This window comes from Watersipora subatra, chromosome 2 (assembly GCF_963576615.1).
Source record: "Watersipora subatra chromosome 2, tzWatSuba1.1, whole genome shotgun sequence".
Taxonomy (NCBI): domain Eukaryota; kingdom Metazoa; phylum Bryozoa; class Gymnolaemata; order Cheilostomatida; family Watersiporidae; genus Watersipora; species Watersipora subatra.
Window position 1 is genome coordinate 23,395,440 of NC_088709.1, and position 23,480 is coordinate 23,418,919.

The following is a 23,480-nucleotide window of genomic DNA, read 5'->3' on the forward strand; positions in this document are numbered from 1 at the left end:
GTTGTCGCCTTTCGAACCAAAAGTGTCGCCTAAGTGTCTGTTGCCCTATTGACTGTCGCCCAACCATCCATAATTCGGTTCAGTTAATCTCTAATAGCAATTTGTTAATCAAGTTTGGTAATGCTTTACGCTTTATGATATTTTCATAGAGCTTTTCTCGCTTATAAAAATTGTGTTGATGCAGCCTGCATGACTGATGACAGGGAAAAAAATTGCGCAATGCACACAAACTTCTAGTAAAAGCTTCATTTCTGTAGGTACACAGACTAACACTGATGTTACTTCCATTGCTGCCCAGACGGAGGCCATTGCCGACAGGTAAAAGTCGCTACGTCCCCGTATTGCTTTTATAATTTGGTTGTCCTTGAAACTTTTAGATCACACTGAAGAAAAAGTTTGCCACTGCCTTCACGTTGCAATCTGAACTTTGCAAAATTATTATTGTTTGCTTTTAAATTGTATGGAAATTCCTGAGTAAACCATGAAAGGAGCTGGTATTACAAAAAAATATAAATTATAACTTGCTGGTAGTGAGTTAGTTATGATGGAAAAGCGTTCACTCACAAATCACCAACACATTGAGACATCAACTCGCTGTTTGGCTGCCATTTCTATCTTGCGACGCTGAAGAGCTCGTGTAACCACTTATTAATAGTAGACTCAGTCTGTCATATTACAGCTGCTGTAATGTGGTTGAGAGCAATTCAAGATATTTAAAAAATGATTCTACGCGAACAAAGATATTTTTGTTTTTTGTGTAATTTTTGGGTGCGTGTATGAAGGCCTATAAGAGGTACGAGGGTCGATTCAATAGTTCCAGGACAAATTTTATATTTTGAAAAATATTTGACTCATCACAATTTAGTTTGGTGAGTGAAAGATATGTCAGTGTGCACTGATGCGTTGTCATATATGCTCCTATATCCTCCTTGATGTCTCTAGTATTGTTTTAGTACCACCAACATGTCAGCGGAAGTGTTGTCACTTTCTGTGTCTGATGCGGCATTCTGGGATGCCGCCTTTTGATACAAATAGTGAGATATCAGCTGTCATAGCTGAAGAAGACGAGCTAATTCACTTCATAGATTGTCTCAAGGCAACCATAACATAAGCAAATTATTTTCAAAGTTGATTTGGAACAGTGTCTTTGCGAACAAAAACTAAATCTGTACAGTTTTTGGCCTTTAGCTTAACAATCTGGTGAAGAAATTATGGTTACCATGTTTTGAAGCTCATAATAAAGTGTTACCCTACACTGGGACACGATTGGGTTTTTATTTTAAAATTGCCAATGATACTCTGAGAGAGAAAAACTCCAAAGTTCCGTCAACTTTTGCATGTAGCTGTTATGGTTGATTAAATTATAGCTTTAGCTAGATAATCAATTTGTATAGCCGTTTTTTCACTATATAGTACTAATATGAAACATCTAGACAGAGGTCATCTCTAGATTATTCACCCTACATCAATAATTTTGTTAGTTGGAAGGAAAATATCTTACAAGACACATTGTATTACCACATGTATATTACAGATATGCTGACCGGGAAGCCGCTAAAATTTTTTAAAGAAATCTAAAACAAGCTAAAGGCTTTTAACAACAGCAGCACTGGCATACTTCATATTTATATAGCGAGAGAAGAAGACTCCAAATAACAGGAAATAAAGGGCAGCGCATAAAGTCATATACGAGGGACTGATACCAACTCAACTGCCAACTCAGGAAATCATAAAACAAGTTTTCTCATTGGTGAACTAGATCACTCAGAGACCAGGAGAACTAGAAGAGAAACCCGATGAGAGAAAAGAGAAGAAACCCAGCATTGTTTTGCAGTGCAACCGAGAAGAGCATCATGCTGAACAGTATAGGTTTCCACCAACAGAGAGATTTACTAAACAACTCAAGAATTTGGCAAAAGAATACATGCAGGGTTAAGGGACTCATGGAAACTCTGAAAAGAAAAATTTACCCTTGAGGCATCCAATACAGACTTCACCGCCACTTATTATATTTAGGGGCAAATAGAATAAATGAAAACAGCATTCTTACTAGACAGCGGCTGTTAGAGATCCATTATGCAAGCATTTATGATAAAATCAAAGGCTGACACACAAGCCCAGCCAAACCAATCCACTGACAAGGATTAACCTCAGATTACAAGTCTAAGGAAAATGTGGATAAAAAACTTCGGCTATTGCATTGGAGTTATCAGCACCTGAGCTGGATTGGCTTGAAGCTAGCTTGCCAATCCAAAGAGTTGCTGGTTTAGCCTAGCTGATGGGTTCGGAGAGTTATCAAAACTGACATCATTATTGACACCGCAGGATTTCATTTTTTGTTTACATTTTATAAATTATTGAATTTCAAAATATATGTTGCCATGTCAAGTGTTTAAAAATGGTGGTTCACAATACTAATTTAAATACGCTTGTAAAAATGATGCTTTCCCATGACAAAGGTCGTATTGTAGTCTACTAAAATAATGTTTTAAAATAGCAGCAATCATTGTTTTAAAACAGGAAATTTGTACACTGCAGCACCATATTAGTTAAAACATCTTATTTTCAGCTATTGGTGACAGCACAATTTACTCTGAATTGGCGCGATGACAGACTGCATGTTTATGAGCACTCATCGACTTAGATAATGAACAAGATAAATGGGCACAAAATAATTTAATCAGAAATAGTTTTTCTGTTTTGTTACATTCCAACTCGATAGAAACTACACAATGTATAGTAAAACTTGCTGCAAGTATCAGCTTTTTCTCAAGGTTTACTTACAGGACCTTACATTGTATATTGCATTAATAAAATAGAACTTTTTGTTTCATTATGGTTATGTCGCCGTTTAGTTAAAATTAGAACTGACACAATAAAAAGCTTGTGCTACAACAAATGTTTATCACAAAATCAACCACTATGTTAGATTCTTCTCCAATAAATCATTTGATGCCATACAATTCTATTAACAATCAGTAACAATCAATACTTGTATATCATAGGACTCGAATGGTAGAAATTGAGATATCGTTATCATTATGATGTAAGCGGATCCTTGTTTCAGTCTGCTTGCAGCTGTTCAGCTAAACAATTTCAATTTCAGTTAGAGTGCTTCTCTTCTTGAGCATAAACCACGGCTAAAATCAGTTCACTTATACAAGCAGCCCTTTAGGTAATCTCTTAAAGGCCCTTGTTGACTTGGTGCTGTTGTATGCTGCGGTTGATATTGGTTGACTGATAACTCTTTGACAAGACGCATGTTTAAGAAACAGTGATTTACATAAAATCAACTAGGTTTGGTTGTGAAACATTGAATTTCAAAGACATTTGCTACTTGTTACTACAGAAAGCATGTTTTTGATGATTATTCTTAATTTATGAGCAGGTGAAGTTGAGAGATAAAAGGTGTTTTCAGGTTTTCCATGTGCATCTTAAAAAGATTGTACTTCATAATAATGGAAATAACATTTATTGTTGAATAAAGTAAGCGATAAGCATTTTAGTCTCACACATATTTATAAACTGGGAGTTATCTTCCCCACTAGCTGCGATGTGTGATAGACATGGTAATTACTCTATTGAAAATCTTCAAATGAATTCAATAAAACATTTTCAATATACCCTGAGTGTGTTTGTTATAAAGCAAGGTTTTGGTTAACATAGCCTAAGAATAAAAAATACCCAACTTTGTTATCAAATATCACTATTTACTTCAATCAATCCAAAACCTACCATAATTCTCTTTAAATTGTGAAAGTTAAGCGAATAGAATTTGACTTTCTGATGTCTAAGCAATTACTCACCTTCACCCGTAGGAGTCCAAAGCATACTACAATGTTATGTCTCTCACAACAGGATATGCAAAAATCCAGATCATTTTTACCAATGCAGGTTAAGCATGGTAATGATATAGTTGCTGTACAGGCAATAATTTATAGTCACATTAGACATCACTACAACCTTGTGAATATCAAAACATCCAGTAGATTTTTTGCTGTCCAATACAAGCAGCGATGAAGCACTGAGATTTTTGTGAGTTTATGCAATCAGTTTTCATCAGGTGAAAAACGGATTACTGACTTTTCTCAATAGCATCTCATTCACGGCATTATCACGTTTCAATAGTATGTAGAGAACTACAGGTTTGAAACAGGAGCAAACTGGAAGAAGTAGCTATGATTACCTGTAGATTTGAGGATCTGCAGAACACACTCTGTGGTATATAAGTTGCCTTTTTTCCAAAAACTTGACTCAGGATTTCTGTGAGATTTTTTGCAGAGATTTACTAGTTTAATTGAGGTAATTAAGTTACAGGTAGCATTTCTGGAGGAATTCGTTCACTTTTTTGACCTACTAAAAGCCTCAATAGTGCAGTAAGTAGTGTGTCAGTCTCATAATCTGAAGGTCCTGAGTTCAATTCTTACTCTTGGGGCTGTAGTTTTATTTCAGTTTTCATCGTGTGAAAAACGATTATTAGCTTTTTTCAACAGATTCTGAGGCACGGCATTATCACGTTTCTAGCATGTAGAGCACTACAGGTTTGAAGCAGGAACAAACTTAGTTTTTATCTTATTTTTTTCATAAATCTTTAGGCTAAATCCATTATGATTACCAATGAGCGACTGACAACATCACAGCCAAGCCGCATAGACGGAAGAGAACAAACCCTTTCAGTGCAGCTGATGCATCAGATGCATTGCGTATTGTGACAAGCTGTTGGTTTGCTCGCTCCGCTCGACGGGGGACAGCTCTGCAAAAACAACAGTTTGTCAAGACAGGCCAAGTAAAATGATGAAACAATGCAAAATGTTAAGAACAATTACAAGAAAACTTTAAATAGAGAAGATATTCTGGTGTCAAATAAATTTTCTCTATATATATAATACTGCTGACCTCAAAATATAAAACACTAGTCCTTTGGAACTTTGTGATAGCAGATGATGAATGATGGTCCATTTATATACGTTTCAAAGAGTTTGTTCACTTCCCTGTTTGGTTTGTTTATAATATTTCCGGTTTTTTAATTTTGTTTTAATCATATAATTGGATTACAGAGTTTCCGATCGATAACAGATAATCGAATTTCCGATTATATCTAGCTCGGTCGAGCTAGATAATCGGTGCTTGAGTTGCAATAGTCTTGACGACTGAGTTGATGGACACTTTTGAGCTGACAATATGTGGAACAGCGGCAGCGTGCATGTGTACATTAGGTGTTGAATCTGTTGCACATCTTCTTTTACCAGCCCTTTGGAGTCAGGAGTCAAAATGTACCCTCAAGTACATAGACGATGTTTAGGAGAGAATGCTTTGATTAATGTAGTTTTCTGAATAGAGTTGACACTTCCAGGTTTATAGAACTTTTAGATACTTTCAGGTTTCAGATACAGAATTTGCAATGAGATGAACTAATTGTCCTCATCTAAACAACGTAGAGATGGTATGTGCAGTGCAACGATAAAAGAAATTACAGCAATAAAAAATTAAATACAAAGTTAAAAAAGAAGAATAACAAAGCCATCAAATAAGATCAAAACATGTTGAAGAGTGACACAGGAAGTGAATGTACAGAAAGTAGGAAGTCAGCTTTAAAAGAATAAGGTAATAAAATAAAAGGATTAGTGAGGCTCTCCAGCAGGTTACCACAGGTGATGAAATTGTCAGACAAAATTCGAACATAGCAGGTGTACCATGTTTATTTCAAGTTGGGTTAGACATCAAATTCACTGTCCAATACAGATGCTAACATTGACCTCTTCACGGTAAGTGAATAGATCCTTGCATTATAATAAGAGTACAATTATGTTGGTAGCATGAAGTGTAAGAAAGCTATATATGTCTGCGATATTCCTGGCATGTCTCTAAGTTGCTGATTATTTCAAAAACAAAAACAACGAGAGGAGTACATATATTTATGACATCCGTTGACATACTTCTATTAGCAGACATAGTTCTATTAGTTGACATTTTTCTATTAGTTGACATACTTCTATTAGCTGACATACTTCTATTAGTTGACATACTTCTATCAGTTGACATAGTTCTATTAATTGACATACTTCTATTAGTTTACATGGTTCTATTAGTTGACATACTTCTATTAGTTGACATGCTTCTATTAGTTGACATACTTCTATTAGTTGATATGCTTTTATTAGTTGACATACTTTTATTAGCAGACATCTTTCTATCAGTTGACATACTTCTATTAGTAGACATACTTCTACTAGTTGACATACCTCTATTAGTTGACATGCTTCTATTAGTTGACATACTTCTATTAGTTGACATACTTCTATTAGTTGACATACTTCTATTAGTTGACATTTTTCTATTAGTTAACATACTTCTATTAGTTGACATACCTCTATTATTTGACATACTTCCATTAGTTGACATACTTCTATTAGTTGACATACTCCTCATAGTTGACTTACTTCTGTTAGTTGACATACTTCTGTTAGTTGACATACTTCTAATAGTTGACATACTTCAATTAATTGACATAGCTCTATTAGTTGACATACTTCTATTATTTTTCATGGTTCTATATAATCTATATCTAAATATACTAAATAAAGTGTTGTAAATAACTGCCTCACTGATGAGTGGTTGCTGATCTGGTGTATGCTGACTGTTACTTTGCTCCAACAAGTCATAAATCTTGCTGGCTCCTGTAATATAGGTGATAAACCTCTGCTTGTGCTTGAAACTCTGTACAGTTGTTTGCTTCAATGAATAGCCATCAGTAATTGTTGTAGACAGTTAGTCTATTTCATATTAGGTGGTATCAGTCAATAGTAATCATGATTTAGTAGCAATTTTGCGCTGCTTTTCATTCATTAGCTCTTTATTATAATGATCAGACAACTCCTAATCCAACTGATGTCCCATATATTCACATTCCATCAGTTGTAATGACTGGACAACTCCCATGCTTGCTATTTTTAGCGGCATAGCAATTGCCCTAAATTTTCATGTTTGCTTGTTGATGTATTGCAGTGCTTGCTGCAATGTTTAGCGACAGGTATGGTATCGTAATTCCACAACTTATTATTTATTTTGACTTGTTGGTCATCTATCGTTTCAAACCCTGACACTTGACAAAGGTTTGTATTTGAGCTGATAGTTTATTTTACTTTAATTTCAAAAATTAACTTGCCTAAGATTTTAAAGATAGCAATATTAGAGCTATGGCAAGCTAATAATGAAATATGAGTGTTTCTTCATTATTATTTAGTCTAACAAGACTTGTTGTATCATACTTAAATATGGCTTAGGAATGCTTAATCAATAAAAAAATAATCCCATAATGTACACTTGAGATATTTTGCAGTGAAACTCGCTTCAAACCTTTTCTAAGCTATCTTCTAACAGAAAAATATTAAAGTCTAGCAACCTACAAAGCAGTAGTCCATTTTGAGTATAGAGCCGTTTATCTCTGAAAAACATGCATGCATATAAAATTGGTTTATTTTACATCAGAGTTACATAAACTGGGTGTTCAACATTATATTTCTTACTTTAAAACAAAAATAAAATAGTTGTCATAGTTATAACTTTTGTAATATGAGATGTTTATATTGAAAATCAGTAAAAGTGAAAACATGCATAAAACACTACACTCATCAACTTATTTACTGAAATACATACATATTTTTTCGTATAGCTAGTTCTGAGTGAAACTGCACAAATGCACAAAGATGCATAAAATACAAATGAACTCGACTTAAAAATTAATCAGCTACTGAGCAAAGCAACTAGTTTTAACGTGTTGGCACATGTTTGAATCATGCTATTAGACAAACAAACATTCAAGAATTCCTGCATATAGCTAATAAATTGGCACAAAGCTGAGAATATAAAACTACATTCCACAGAATGACATTGAACAACCATTGGTGATTGTACTCTTGTATATGAAATCGGATGGTTCATTTGAGCATTTCATTATTTTTAGTGAAAATGTCCGGCCTGAAGTTTTGCAACCACTAGTCCACGAGCCATATGTCATCCCTGAAGACTCGACTGCTACCTCAGTTGGATGTGCGCTGTCAGTCCATATAGCGACATGGCTACCGCAGCTCTGAAGTGGTGGACACTTGTTTAGCATTCTGGTACCTGCTTCTCCTATAAATCTAAACCAGGTCTGATTCAATGAGTTATCACAGTTTACAATGCTATTGGGGTACATTTCCCGACCTTCGTGGTCCATTCTCCATGCTTCGGTAAGATTTCTGGCAGACTGGCATTCCAGAGGTTGTGGTACAACCTCTATGGTAGTTGTTGAAAGCTGTGTAGTAGTCGAGGGTTCTAGTGTGGTACCATGAACCGCAGTTGGGTGGGCAATACTTTGCCTGCATTCGATGAGCATACGCACCATCTGCTCATAAAGAACCTTCTCAACGAATAGTTTGGTTTCTTTTATTTCAGCTGATAATGCTCTTTTCACTCTTTGAAGCTGTTCGGTTTTGCATTCTTTCTGCAGAAGTTGATGTAGAATTCGAACTCTTGCACTATGCCTGACATATAATGTATCTTCTGAGTTTATAAAAGATACCATAAGATCTAGAAAGAGAGAAAACAAATCTAGTTCAACAACTGAATAGAGTGAAGTGAGATAAAAATAGTTTTCATTAATAAACATGTGTTGAATCTTAAGATAACGCATGTAAATCAAACTGGGAGAATCGTGCACTGCAACAATCTGAACTCAAATTTAGCATTTGTATTGCTTTGTAAAAACACATCTAGCCGGTACCAACTTAATAAATATTATCTAATTCTTGATTTAGCTAAACTATAGGCATGACAAAATTGGCAGGTATAGAGTAGACTGACTCAGGCAGACAGATGTTCATGCATATTGTTACAATTGCAAACATGAATGCGCAGTTTTACCAAAAAAATTAGTATATACATTCCGATCGAGTACCAACAAACATGAAAATTATCATATACTGATGACTAGTATACCGATATAGTACTAAGAAACAACAGTTATAATATACTGATTACAAGTATACTGATATAGTACTAATAATCATGGTAGTGATAGTATACTGATGACTGGTATACTGATATATATATAGCACTAAGAAACATGGCAGTTATAATATACTGACAAGTATACTGACATAGCAACTATAAAGTATTTGCTACAAAACAATTAACTCTGCTGCATAATCCAGTAAAATAGCTAGTGCTTTACAGAACAAACTTTTATTATATTTACCTTTGTCATAGCTCTTGTATATATCTGTCAAGTTAGTTTTGACATTTTTGGCAGCAATTTGCCTGACCAATGCACAGAGAAGCGTTATCGTGAGCAGTTGGAATACTTTAGACATATTCACTACTTTCTCCTTATGCTTTCACAGTCGTATTTTTTGCTAGCAGTCATATTCGGTTTACTAGCAGCTGCATTTATATAGTTTCACCTGTTTGTTGTTTGTTTATCTTGGGTGTTCCGCCTGAAGCAATGCATGTGTCTAAACTTGCTGAGTCATAGATGCTGTTGTTCAATCAAGCATTTGTTGTTTGCGTGTTCTTATAAATATTTTGACGTGTCTATCAACATTTCCTTGTGGGGAGTTCCGCAAACACGTATGCTAAATCCTCTTAGTTTTATATGTGTATCGGATGACTATGCAATTTAAAAAATCTAAGAATTTCTTGGGTAGGAGAAAATTGGAGGTATATGTGTAGGACATTACTAGTTGATTTAAAAAGCTGTATCTTTTTATTAAATTTTGCTCGCTTGGAGAAATGATTTTTTTGTAATTTTATGAAATACTTATATTCAGCAAATTATAAAAGTTTGCTTATTACAGTTCTCAAACAATTGACATTTGATTTGGCATGCTAACCCCCTACCGACTAGAATAGTCAGCCACACAGCAAACAGAAGGAAAATCTTAACTATATAGGAAATGTCTAAATGCAATGCCTAAATGCAATGAGTAAACGCAACGCGTAAACGCAACACGCAAACGCAATGCGTAAATACATGAGTATTGAACATTTTTTGACCAGCTCCGTCCAAACTTCACATGCATATGCTTTGTGTATTTCATCAGATCAACAAAGTAGTTAGTTTCAAAACTCAGTCTTAATCTTGAGAACCTCATAAACACAGATTGAATTAAAACTTCAACAATGCCTCTTTTCATACATTAAGGACACTTGCCCTCAATGTACGTGTTCGTGATATTTTGTCCTGATAGTAGTGTGATAATTTGTGTTGAAAATGGAAAAAATTCTAAGCTGCGCCGATTTTACTGCTTGTAAAAATTGAAAGATGCAAAAATGATTTCAACCTTTGATATAGTTCTTGCAAAAGTGTTTTGCAGTTAGTTGATAGATTTGGCGTCAGTTTGGTTTATTTTCTACATTTTGGAAGAGAATAATCTAAACCATATTTAATCGCATTGTATTTATTATACTTGTCTGTACCTAAATTAACTTAAAAAATACATGTAGATAAAGCTTGCATTTTGAAAAATTAATTAAACTAACTGAGTTTTCGCCATATCTTACATAGCTTTTTAAAAATGACACCTAGGAAACCATCACACTGGTCATGGTGACAACATTTTTATGTCACTCTCATATTTATGACAATCCAATTGAAGCATTTACAACAGTTGAACTTTATAAAACTTGAATGATAACATTTGATAATAACAATAATAACCTTTTAATATTTTAATTCATGCCAAAGTTGAATTTATGACATTTCATGTGTTGAAATCTTAAAATAATACCAGATGCATAACTTTGGTTAGCTGTACAACAGCCTATACAACATTTTTATGTTATGACATCTTCAAATACTAACAGAGATGCATACCTTTAGCAGCTTGTACAATACATTATGAAACTATCGGAAATAGAACAAATTAGGATGATTATATATTTATAGTGTAACTAAATATCACAAATTTCCCATAAAATATCTTTTTAAAGTGGAACTAAGTTGATAAAAAGAAAATAATTATAGTTCTAAAGAGAAGCACTGTTAGCCACCTAAAAGTTTTGCTAGCCGTAAGATATTTATCACAATAATAGTAGATTTAATTCCTTTACTAGTTTACTTCTTAATGATTTGTTTTGATAACAATCTATCTGAAAGTATGTTTGCTGCATCATTTGTTCATTTGATAATATTACGCTATCATAAACATAGCTCTACAACATCATTGACCAAAAGAAAATTATGAGTTGGAAAGTATTGTCTATTGAATAAACTGTTCTAAAAGACCTATATGGATTGCCAGCATTTCAGCCATTACTGCTAAAGTCTACGATTGCCACCTCCCTATACTAGGAGATATTGTGGAAGGAAATGACTCCCGATTAATATTTAATTAGGTAAAAAAGTACAACTTTTTCTTCGAGTCACTTTTAATAGTTGATTTAATTGGTTTACTTATAAGATTTTATGGGTTCACTTAAAATCGCAGTTGTTAGAATACATAATCATAAAATATTATAATCCAGTCAGTTACTAGTTTTGCAGTAATGATCCAGAAAAAAAGTGCTAGTTCTACTAGGTAATAGTTCACACTAGGATAGACAGTACTGGCAACATAACATTGTTTGCATTCAGGTATTGTCAGTAGAGCGATTGCTGATGAGATACAAGCAGTGACAAAAAGACAATATGAAATCTTTACTTTCTCATAATACGAGCAAATATTTCTTATTTATATAATATATATATATATATTTATATATTTATATATTAATACAAATACATGTAACTTACCTATAAAATTTACCTTTATAGCTTTATACTCAGCAATACGGTTGTACCAGAGATTATAGATATCTATATATATATTTCTCTAAGTATGTTTTTGGTTTTCTGTTTTCAGTATGTCCAGCTATAGCTATAGCTTTAGTGGACGCTGATTATTTTACAAATGCGGCCACGTGTTTCGACGTCCCTGTTAAGAAATATTTTTCGTAAGGTTCAATTACTATATTCTTCCGGCGCGTACAAGTATACTGTATTTGTGAGAAGAGCCTCGACATTCTTTCACCTTTCATTCAGACAAAGTACGATATCTCATTTTTACATTTGTACCAGTATCGAGAGATAATAGTATCGTCGTATTCAAAGTTATGATGAATATCTTCTGGTGGAACAGTAACCTTTTGCAAACACACACACACTTCTATGCAAAAATTTCAATTACAAAAAATGAACATTTTTTGTGTAAGTTTTATGAAAGTAGGCCTACCTCCTAAGTTAGAAAACAGATAATTACTTATGTTGATGGCATTATAGCCGATTCAGATTTTTGTGATTACACAAATAAGTAAAATAGCAGCACTCACTCTGATGGTGGTGAAAGTAATAGTTTTGTAAAAGTAAGGAACATTGTAGAGGATTGTTTTAGCTTTGTAGCAATCATAGCTTCACATCGCTTTATCAATACACAAAGTATAGATACATTGAATTTATTGCATGGTAGTGCTTTTTAACCTATAGAAAAGATAAAATATGTAACAAAACTGTTCTAGATAGAGTTTTAAATTGGAAAAATATTGTTTTCATATCATAAAGCAATTTTGGCATTTTTCGGTAAAATGGCTGGCCGTAAGCCGATAGCTAAATTTGTACATGAATGTTATACAAGAATTGTTATTATTAGTTCAACATATTCAGGATTTTTATTTTGTTTGTCCATTTTGTAATAATTGTATCATTACCGAATCATCCTTTATTGTAATCGTAGTAAAACCGACTTAATTTAGCTATCACTTGCTAATTATTTCACAGTTATATTTAAACCTTCTTATAGTTGTTTTATTTTTTGTAATTTATTTGACCTGCACAAAATTTTTTTCTCATGATATGAAGTTTGAACGTTACAGCTTGACAAAGTTTGAAAACCTTTACAGTTGTTTTTATTTTCTATTAAATTATTTCAACTACACAAAACACTTTTCTCATGATATGTAGTTTGAAAGTTAGAATGGAAAATGTTGCTATACATTAAATACAAATCAATTTTCTGACCAAAGACTTTTTTATTACCCGGGCAACGCCGAGTAGCACAACTAGTGCATGTATTATATACATATACAGTAATACAGTTAGAGTATTACTGTAGAGATTACAAATAAATGAAATGCTTTTTTTCCAATCAACCATAAAAGTTATGTCATTGTGAAGAAAGGAAATTCACTTGAAAATAGCTGGTTCACTAAGAATGCTAGAAATGGAAAAATTGTCATAAGCTAACATTGATAGGCTTTGCTAGTCAAACAAAAACATACGATACTACGTGTCATCTTGGTTTACTGATATTGTAAACATTTAATGTTATTGAACTAGTTTTGGCTTGCCATTGTTGCAGTATGCTTGGATAAGTCATTGGTTGTCAGTGATTCATTTAGTGGCGTCCTAACCTTTTCTCATAGCTATTTGTTCTGTAAAACAGCCACTCAAACAGTTCCAGACATGAGGGTAAATGCTATTGTAACAAGGAAATAGTATGCTTATAAAAGCTTATGCAAAAAGTACAAGTAGTCAAAGTTTTGTCTAAATAATACGAGTTTCTACTTGTTTAAAACATTTGTTATAAGCCACGCTTGAAGTTTGTTTCAAATAGACTTTCAGACAAATGCTAGGACAAGTGTAATGAATGACAATGCTTTTATTATACGCCATTAAATTAATTAGACATTGACTGTGATGAAACAATGTAAAACTTGCAGGAAACTAACATTTCTAAAAAAAGCTTTTGAAATAATTTAATCTGTGTTGAGTACACCATCATGTAATGACTAATTTACTGTCATTGACAAATATAACAAATTTCTTCCGGTGGTCAATATCCCCACATATGGTTTATAATAATGTATATAGTTAAAGAGAGATATGGAAACACCCGTCATTTACCTCGAAAACTTTACCTGTGGGGAAAAGCAAGCACAAAATGTGCTCACGCGCACCTTTCATGCTTGTTCACTCACAGACCAGAAGGATACGCATTGTAGTCCTAGGGTCACCACCCAGCACTTTACCAATGGCTTACCACATTACCACCAGATTCCATTGTCTCACTGTGGCGAACCACAGAGAGCTGCCATACCCCCACACAAGTGTGGGCTAGGCAGCCTAGCAAAGGACGAGCGGGCAAAAATGCGCTTGCACGATGAAAGATATTTCACTGCATTTGCAGTTTACCACCCACTGCAAAAAGCGGGGAAAAAAAGGTCAAGAAGGGTACAGCTAATGCCCCCTCCTTTTCTAGTAATTTCAGGAAATAACGCCACCAATAGCGCCAGAACCCATTCTGTGTAATCCAGATGTTACGCATAAAAGCATTTTAGTATCATTTTTCGTCACCTCCTCCCCTACGGTGGCATATATCTCCCCATTGGGAAAATTAGTAAAGCAGGTTTCCTTGACTCCAGTCCAGGATCAACCCCATTGCTCTGGCAGGTGTCACAGGGAGTAAAAAGAGAGTCTTAGCTACTCCCCCAATTTACCTGCGAATATAACAAATTTTTTTCTGTGGTCATTATTTACATATATGGTTTATAATAATGCTTATACATGTAAGGCACAATTGATATGGCACACTTGAAATTGAAATGGCACATTTGAAAATGAAATGGCACATTTGAAACTGAAATAGCACATTTGAAATTAAAATGGCACATTTGAAATTGAAATGTCACAATTGAAATTGAAATGGCACATTTGAAATTGAAATGGCACATTTGAAATTAAAATAACACATTTGAAATTGAAATTGAAATAGCACATTTGAAATTGAAATGGCACATTTGAAATTGAGATGGCACATTTGAAATTAAAAGGGCACATTTGAAATTGAAATGGCACATTTGAAATTGAAATGGCACACTTGAAATTGAAATGGCACATTTGAAATTGAAATAGCACATTTGAAATTGAAATGGCACATTTGAAATTAAAATAACACATTTGAAATTGAAATTGAAATAGCACATTTGAAATTGAAATCATTTGAAATTGAGATGGCACATTTGAAATTGAGATGGCACATTTGAAATTGAAATGGCACATTTGAAATTAAAAGGGCACATTTGAAATTGAAATGGCACATTTGAAATTGAAATGGCACACATGAAATTGAAATGGCACATTTGAAATTGAAATAGCACATTTGAAATTGAAATGGCACATTTGAAATTGAAATGGCACATTTGAAATTGAAATGGCACATTTGAAATTATGAGTGTAAAAGATAAGCAACCTAACAATAAAAAAATTAGCCTTTGAAAAAATATAAAAAAACATCCCCAAGAGGTAATATTTAACAATAATAAAAAGTGAGCATTAAGTGTGTGCTATGGCAAAAAAGATATAGAGTATATGGTAAAAGTAATGGGAATGGTTTAGCCTTGTGGTTATGCACGCTTACTAGTTGACTTGTGATTTGAATGTTGTGAGATCAAATCAAACGCAAAGGTGATTTTTATTGCTAAAACTTCCTCATTATAACCTTCATCACTATCAGATGACAGGCGAAAGCAAACATGTATACCGACAGGGATATATATATATAAAATATATATAAATGTATATATATATTTTTGTGTATACTAGCATAAATATACATAGATGTATGTGTAAATATGTAGGCCAATGTATGTACATTTAAATATATATGTATATATGTACATATATTTAGTATATGATTATTTAGTATATGTGTATATAGATTTAGTACATATATATATATACATATATATATACATATATATATATATATATATATATATATATATATATATATATATATATATATATACATATATATATATATATATATACATATATATATATATTATATTATATATCTAAATCTGACTAAATCTGACTATTTAGTTGAGCTTTTCCTATGCCATTCATATTTTAAATTGCACTTGCTAAAGTTTTAGATGCATAATTTGTTAGCTTAGCTTTTTTGTGTCTTGCATAATGGCAGCTATATGTTTTATCATCAAGAAAGAAAGAAACAAGTAAACAAATGTGTGCACTAGTGGTAATATCTGCTAGAATCCATCAGGGGAAAGTTTCTATAACTATTAGGATTAATTACTTAACAACATTCCTTCTAAGCACATCAGTGTTGTTGGCATAGTAAGCTCCATTCCCTTTTACAAGTGCTAGGTTGGTCATTCATTCTTCCATTCTGTGCTGCTTGGTGATCAGCCAATCTCCTTAACCAAACTAAACTTAACACAGGCTGGCTGACTCCCACCGCTCACACTACGTACATATATTGAGAATATGGTTCTCCAATTTGAGCTCCAGTTGGGAGACTGAGCTGAGCGCAAGCCCTGTGATGCTGAACCCCATGCTCTGGACAACTCCACTCCTGAGTTGTCCATCGATTCTTGCTTTCTACAAACAGCCTGCACCAGTTTTTGCCAGTTATACTAGTAGGCTGCCACAATAATGGCAGGTCGTTCTTTCATGCACACTCAGGTTTCAATCTGCCAATTTTTTCGCAGCATTCACTTGGATTGTCCCAGAATTTTTACTGACTGCCTCTTTTAAGGCAGTGCGAGGAAGATAGTTTAGAAACCAGTTTTGCGTAAAGACAAAAATTAAGCAGATCTGATTGCTGTGACCAGAATAAAAAAGTCAACTGGGTCCTTTAATGCATCACACCAACCTTAGAAAAGCTCACCATAGAAGTTCATAGATATGGGTCATGATCTCAGAAAGTGGGGTCAAGTTGGAAGTTATTAAAAATTAGATAGTTGCTGAGCTTAACAAAGAAAAATTTACAAATTTATATGCCAAAAAAACTTTGTTTTTGTGTTGGTTAGGGCTGATTTTACCGTCAAAAGTCTACATACATGTACATGTATATCTTTTTGAAATGGTTGAAACGCGAATCCAAGAAAATTGCGAATAAAGTTTCAACTGACGTAACTATTTGTTTACAGTTAAAATCACCATAGCAACCACTATTAAATCAAGCCGTAATTTCACAAATACATGAGTTCTCTGACAAAGTTTTAGGCTGAATCTGAATATTTAAATTAGAAAGTTCTAACTACTTTATGTCTATAGATAATATTAGCTACCAGTTAATAAACAAGTTTCGTTGATTGCAAAAATTTCAATTTGTTATTGCACAGGAGTATTGTAACATGTAACATAAAAATATATTTCACCTCATAGGCACCACAATGAAACTTAATTTTAAATCCAAGTAGTTAAGTTAAAATCTTTCCATTAGTAATTAGTAATGATCCATATTAGTAATGATCCATACCGAGTCAAACTCAAAGGATTAAATATGTTGCTGGTCATGACACTTCACTAATACTTTTTCTTAGATCAGATGTCAGCGATCTCTAGGGAACAGCAACTTCCACAGTCGCTTAAAACTACAGATGCTAACTTTCAAAGATTCAACATTAAAACTCGCATCACAATACTTGCTGTCAACGTATCTTTAGACATTTGCGAAGGCAAAACATCTGTAGCTTCTTTGGATATTTCATTCAATCTACCAGGTAGCACTAAACTGCCATTGCAAACAAATTTTCATGAATGTTTGAAAGCATAGGAAGTGTTCATTTGAGGTATTTGTTTTGCTTTCATGATTTAGCCTCCTTGGAATGATTGACTGGACTGAGTTGTAGTGATTTACAACCTTGTCCAGCGTGTTGACACATATAGTGTGCATATATGCAAACGTAAGTTTGCATACTGTAATTTAACAGTATGCAAACGTAAGTTTGCATACTGTACCATTTTTGCCACAGTTTGCATACCAGTATGCAAACGTAAGTTTGCATACTGGCTAACTATGGCGTTTATACTCAGTTCTAGCGTTCTGTCTAAATGGATTACTAGCTCTTTTGGTAGAAACTGTGTGCTTACTAGCATGGAATCTGCATTAAATCTTTGCTAAGATAGCAATATCCAACTCAGTACTGGATAGTTCAGAGCAAGCATATCTGCAGAAACTGATTTCATTGTTCTCGGATAGAGTTATACACTTAGAGCCTCCTGAACTCAATTTAAAGGAACATTTACAAAACAGAGAGTGGTTAGGAAGGTCGAACTTTTTATTATCAGTGTCAAGTTCACTTTCGTGAAAAAAATTTCCTAACACAGTTTGAACTTTAACGACTTCTTGCTGTTCTAACTGCAGTTTTTTTATAATCATCTTCGACATCCATTGAAAATAAAAAAATCATCTACATTAAAACCTTCTTTTCCATCAGGTGATTCTGCATCAGTTACATTGCCAAATTATTCTTCGAAAGTATCATTTATCTATTTATTATCAAACGTATCAGTGAAAAAAAAGCTTGTTTGACTTATGTGATGTCATGTTTGATTGTTGCCGGTTTGCACAGCAACGGTTTGGCGAGGCAAATTTGGGCTGTTTTTAAGCTTCTATTAGTTAAGCAGAGTTCAGGTTTTGAAAGAGCATACTTAATTGGCTTAAATAAATGTAACTTTCAAAACCCAACAAATCCATGTAGCATTGAGTTTACTATCTTTCTATTGCTATCATGCAAATTTAAAACATTGCGATTTAACCCCACTTACCGAGATTGCAACCCATATACATATTTTTATGCTAGTTAAACGCTCAATATCGCATGAGGAATAAAAAAGGTTTCTGCGCAGAACACTTATTTTTACATATTGAACATTTGCAACTTTTTCTTTTCATTCTAACTTTCAAATGAAGGTGTATGTTTATTTCTGTCTGTGTTATGAAGCTAATTAAGTTCATGCTAACTACCTGTATATATTATATATATACATATATATATATATATATATATATATATATATATATATATATATATATATATATATATATATATATATATACATATATATACACATATATATATATATATACATATATATATATATATATATATATATATATATATATATATATATATATATATATATATATATATATATATATATATAGCAGGCATAATAAGTGGACTCCAGCAGGCATAATAAAGTGGACTGAGGAAGCCATCAAAGAAACAGATATCGCAACTCGTAAACTGCTGACCATGCATGGAGCACTCTACCCAAAATCTGATACTACTAGATTGTATCTTGATAGGAAAGATGGCGGTAGGGGACTCAAAAGTGTACAGCAGACAGTGAAAGAGGAGGAGCAAAGCATCAAAGCATATGCAGCCTCCATGGCCATCTCAGATAAGTTGCTAGCTGAATTTCAATCGGCTGCTCTTACAACGGACCTACGCCCTGATGATGAGGAAATTGACTGGCGCACGAAACCTCTTCGTGGTGCTTACCACCAACAAATATCTAAGGTTGGCGATCTTCACCAGACATATATGTGGCTGAACAAAGGAAACCTAACGGCCAATACAGAGTCGCTAATCATGGCAGCCCAGGAGCAAGTGCTCCCAACAAGGCAACTCCAAACGAAAATCTATCACACTAGAGACGATCCTAGATGCAGACTGTGCAAAGATGCACCTGAGACCATCCAACACATCATCAGTGGATGCAGGCAGCTAGCAGGGAACGCATACAGTGAGCGGCATAATCATGTCGCAGGTATTGTGTATAGAAGTCTATGTGATGAGTATGGCGTTAAAAAACCACAACACTGATGGGAAGCTCCTGGTAAGGTGAATGAAAATGACCGCGCTAAGATCCTCTGGGACTTCTACATCCAAATTGACAAGCATGTCCTAGCAAACCAACCAGATATAGTGGTGGTAGACAAGGAGAACAAGAGGGCTACTATAATAGATATAGCAGTACCCAATGACTACAATATAGCCAGCAAAGAAAAAGAAAAGGTAGAGAAATATCTCCCTCTTGGAGAAGAAATTGAAAAATGCTGGAATGTAAGAACAACTGTAATCCCAGTAGTCATTGGGGCACTGGGCGCAATAACACCGGCGCATAAAATGTGGCTTGCCCAAAGACCAACAACAATCAACTCAGGTGAGTTGCAGAAAAGTGCACTATTGGGAACAGCTAAGATCTTGAGGCGAGTGCTCAAACTCCCAGGTCTCTGGTAGGAGACCCGAGTTAGAGCAGAATTTACCACCCATACGGGGTATCCGGGGTGAGGAAACAATTTATATATATATATATATATATGTGTGTGTATATATATATATATATATATGTGTGTATATATATACAGTGTATATATCTATATATATATATATATATATATATATATATATATATATATATATATATATATATATATATATATATATATATATATATATACACTAGCTGTGCTACCCGGCGTTGCCCTGGTAGAAAAAAAAGTCTTTTGACAGAAAATTGATTGGTATTTATTGGTTTGTTTCCATTAAAATAAAATTATGTAAATTTTAATCTGCTTCAAGGCGAGAAAACAACTTCGGTAAAGAATTTTTTCAACATTTCACACCATAAGCTGTACTTGCTAAGCTTGTACTTGTAGTTGCTATTTCACACCATAAGCTGTACTTGTACGCGAGCGTTGCCCTAATAATAAAAAAGTCTATACACAGAAAACTTATTTGTATTTAACATATATAACAACATATACCATTCCAACTTTCAAACTTCATATCATGAGAAAAGTGTTTTGTGTAGTTGAAATAATTTGAGAGAAAATAAAAACAACTGTAAAGTTTTTCAAACTTTGTCAAACAACTGTAACTTTCAAACTTGATATCATGAGGAAAATGTTTTCTGCCAGTCTAATAAATTAAAAAAAATAAAACAATTGTGAAAGGGATTAGATGTAAATGTAAAATAATTAGCAAATATTAGCTAAATTAAGTCAGTTTTGCAACAATTACAATAAAAAATGATACGGTAATGATACAATTAATACCAACTAAGAAAACGAAATAAAATTCGTGAATATGTTGAATTAATAATAGCAGTTCTTGCATAAAAGTGTGTGGGTATAAAAAGGTTACTGTTCCACCAGAAGCTATCGATCAATTCTTTGAATACGACGATACGAAAAATATGACAGAAAGTATTTTGTAGTTCAAATTTTATTAGAACAATGTTTGCCGAACTGATGGTTGAATAAAAGTATAATATTAATAATAAAGATTGGAAACTAATCAAGTAATAATAACAGTGATAGGAAATTGAATAATGTTTAAACTTCAAACACGATACTCAATTTATGTTTAAAAGAATGCAAGTTGAAATAATAACGACGATGAAACAAACTTTAAAATACTTATATTATAAACTTCAAAAGTTATAAGAAGTTTATAAGTGTAGTAAGAGAATGTAAATTTATATATCTATATATATATATTTATATATCTATGTATATATATTTATATATCTATGTTGCTATGTAGGTAAATACATATATATATACATATATATATATACATTTACATCTAGTATATTAATATATAGTATAACCTTCATTATATAGTATGTAATACAATTATATATTTATATCTATATATATTTCTCAAAGTATGTAAATGTATGTAAATAGAAGAGAGTGAGGAACGACTGATACTTGCAATCTTACACTATAAATCTTACAGTAATCTTACAAATGTTTGTTGTAGAATGTGAAATTAATTACGAAAAACTAATTTGTTAGGTTTAACAGGAAAGTTGTGTAAGCTAATACGTCTAGCTGTACAACCCGGTGTTGCCCGGATAGTAAAAAGTCTGTGAACAGAAAATTGATTTGTATTTAACATATAACAACATTTGCCATTTTACCTAAAAACAACTGCAAAGGTTTTCAAACTTTGTCAAACAACTTTTAAACTTCATATTATGAGAAAAATGTTTTGTGCAGGTCAAATAAATTAAAAAAATAAAACGACTATAAAAGGGTTTAGATGTAAAAGTGAAATAATTAGCAAGTAATAGCTAAATTGAGTCTGTTTTGCTACGATTACAATATGAGACTATTTGGTAATGATACAATTAATACGAACTGAGAAAACAAAATAAAAATTCTGAATATTTTGAATTAATAATAACAATTCTTGCATAGAAGTGTGTGTATAAAAAAGTTACTGTTCCACCAACAGCTATTTATCAAAACTCTGAATACGACACCGGTGCGACGATATGTAATGTAAAAATAAAATCTTGTAGTGTCTTTGTCTGATCGAAGGTGAGAGAATCTAGATTATACAGGCTATTCCTACTCGAGATAATACAATTGTCCACGTGCAAAGTATTAACCTTTATGGCGATTTAGCAATTGAACCTTAAGAAAAGGCGGAAATAGAGGTTCACAAAAATGCAAAAAAAGACATTGTGTTTCATAGAGTTAATAGAATTTAATCGCCAAATTCTAATATCGAGAGATTCCATTGTCGATATCGTTTTGCCGAAAGCTAATTAGCCTTAATACGTCGAAGACAAAAAAGCATCGCGTGTCATGAAGCTAAAATAAATTCATAGAGTTGTAATTATTACGTCAGTTTTGTGTGAAAACAGAAAACGATGAATAGGTTATGTATAGAGGCGCACTAACCAGAGCTTCTTGTTAATGCGCTCTAGCGGTGAAAGAAAAAACTACAGAATAGCTGCACCCTTATATAAGCCGCATGGCTTAAACCCTCACAAAAAAATAGCGGCTAATAGTCCGAAAAGTACGGTACTCTATAAGGTGGACACACACAACGATTGCCGTTTATATAGTAGATATAGTATAGTAGATATATATATATATATATATATATAGTAGATATATATATATATATACTAATATATATGTATATATAGTATATATACATTATATACTATACATATATATTATTATATATACAGTATATAATGTATATATATACTATATATATACTATATATACTATATATATTATATATACATTAGTATATATATATTTACTAATATATATATAGTATATATATATATACTAGCTGCGTTACCCGTGTTCGGGAACAGATTTACGTAAAGCAAGGTTTATTGAGAGTTGTCTTTCATACTGTAAAACAACTCCAAATATGCAACCTACTGAAATTTTTGTGCTGATCAGACTGCATACACACATGCAGTTGTACATGTCAATAATGTTGGAAGCAATGGAAATATGCATTGTGTTTTACAGCTAGTCTACAATGCATCAGTCTCGAACCACTCAAATTGGAATTGTCCTAATTTTGTACACAGAACTGATAATGAAATTGACATTGCTAGGCAAACTGAAGTTCTTTAAACTGGCAGTACTGAAAAGTTTTCCATATTTTAAAAAATTCTAGAAAATATTTTGCTATGGCACTGCTAAGTTATCGCCAGCATTTATTGAATTGAGACTTCTACGCGCTTAAAACACTAATCATGACTCACCAGTTCTTTGCCTATAGCCTGTGTTTTGACGTGGTATATACAAACTGTACAGCAGTAATGTGGTTGTGTTGATAAAACTTATTATCAATAAAATCTACTATATAAACTACATATA

General features: G+C 33.0%; 1 protein-coding gene across 1 annotated transcript; it reads right to left on the bottom strand.

Annotated features, from left to right (window-relative positions):
- Positions 1-7,441: 7,441 nt before the first annotated feature.
- Positions 7,442-9,389, bottom strand: LOC137387830 (oncoprotein-induced transcript 3 protein-like). Its single transcript, XM_068074342.1, has 2 exons — positions 9,239-9,389; positions 7,442-8,571 (listed from the first exon to the last, which is right to left on the bottom strand). Exons 1-2 carry the CDS (start codon positions 9,351-9,353, stop codon positions 7,871-7,873), a joined length of 816 nt encoding a protein of 271 aa, XP_067930443.1. The 5' UTR covers positions 9,354-9,389; the 3' UTR covers positions 7,442-7,870.
- Positions 9,390-23,480: the final 14,091 nt, after the last annotated feature.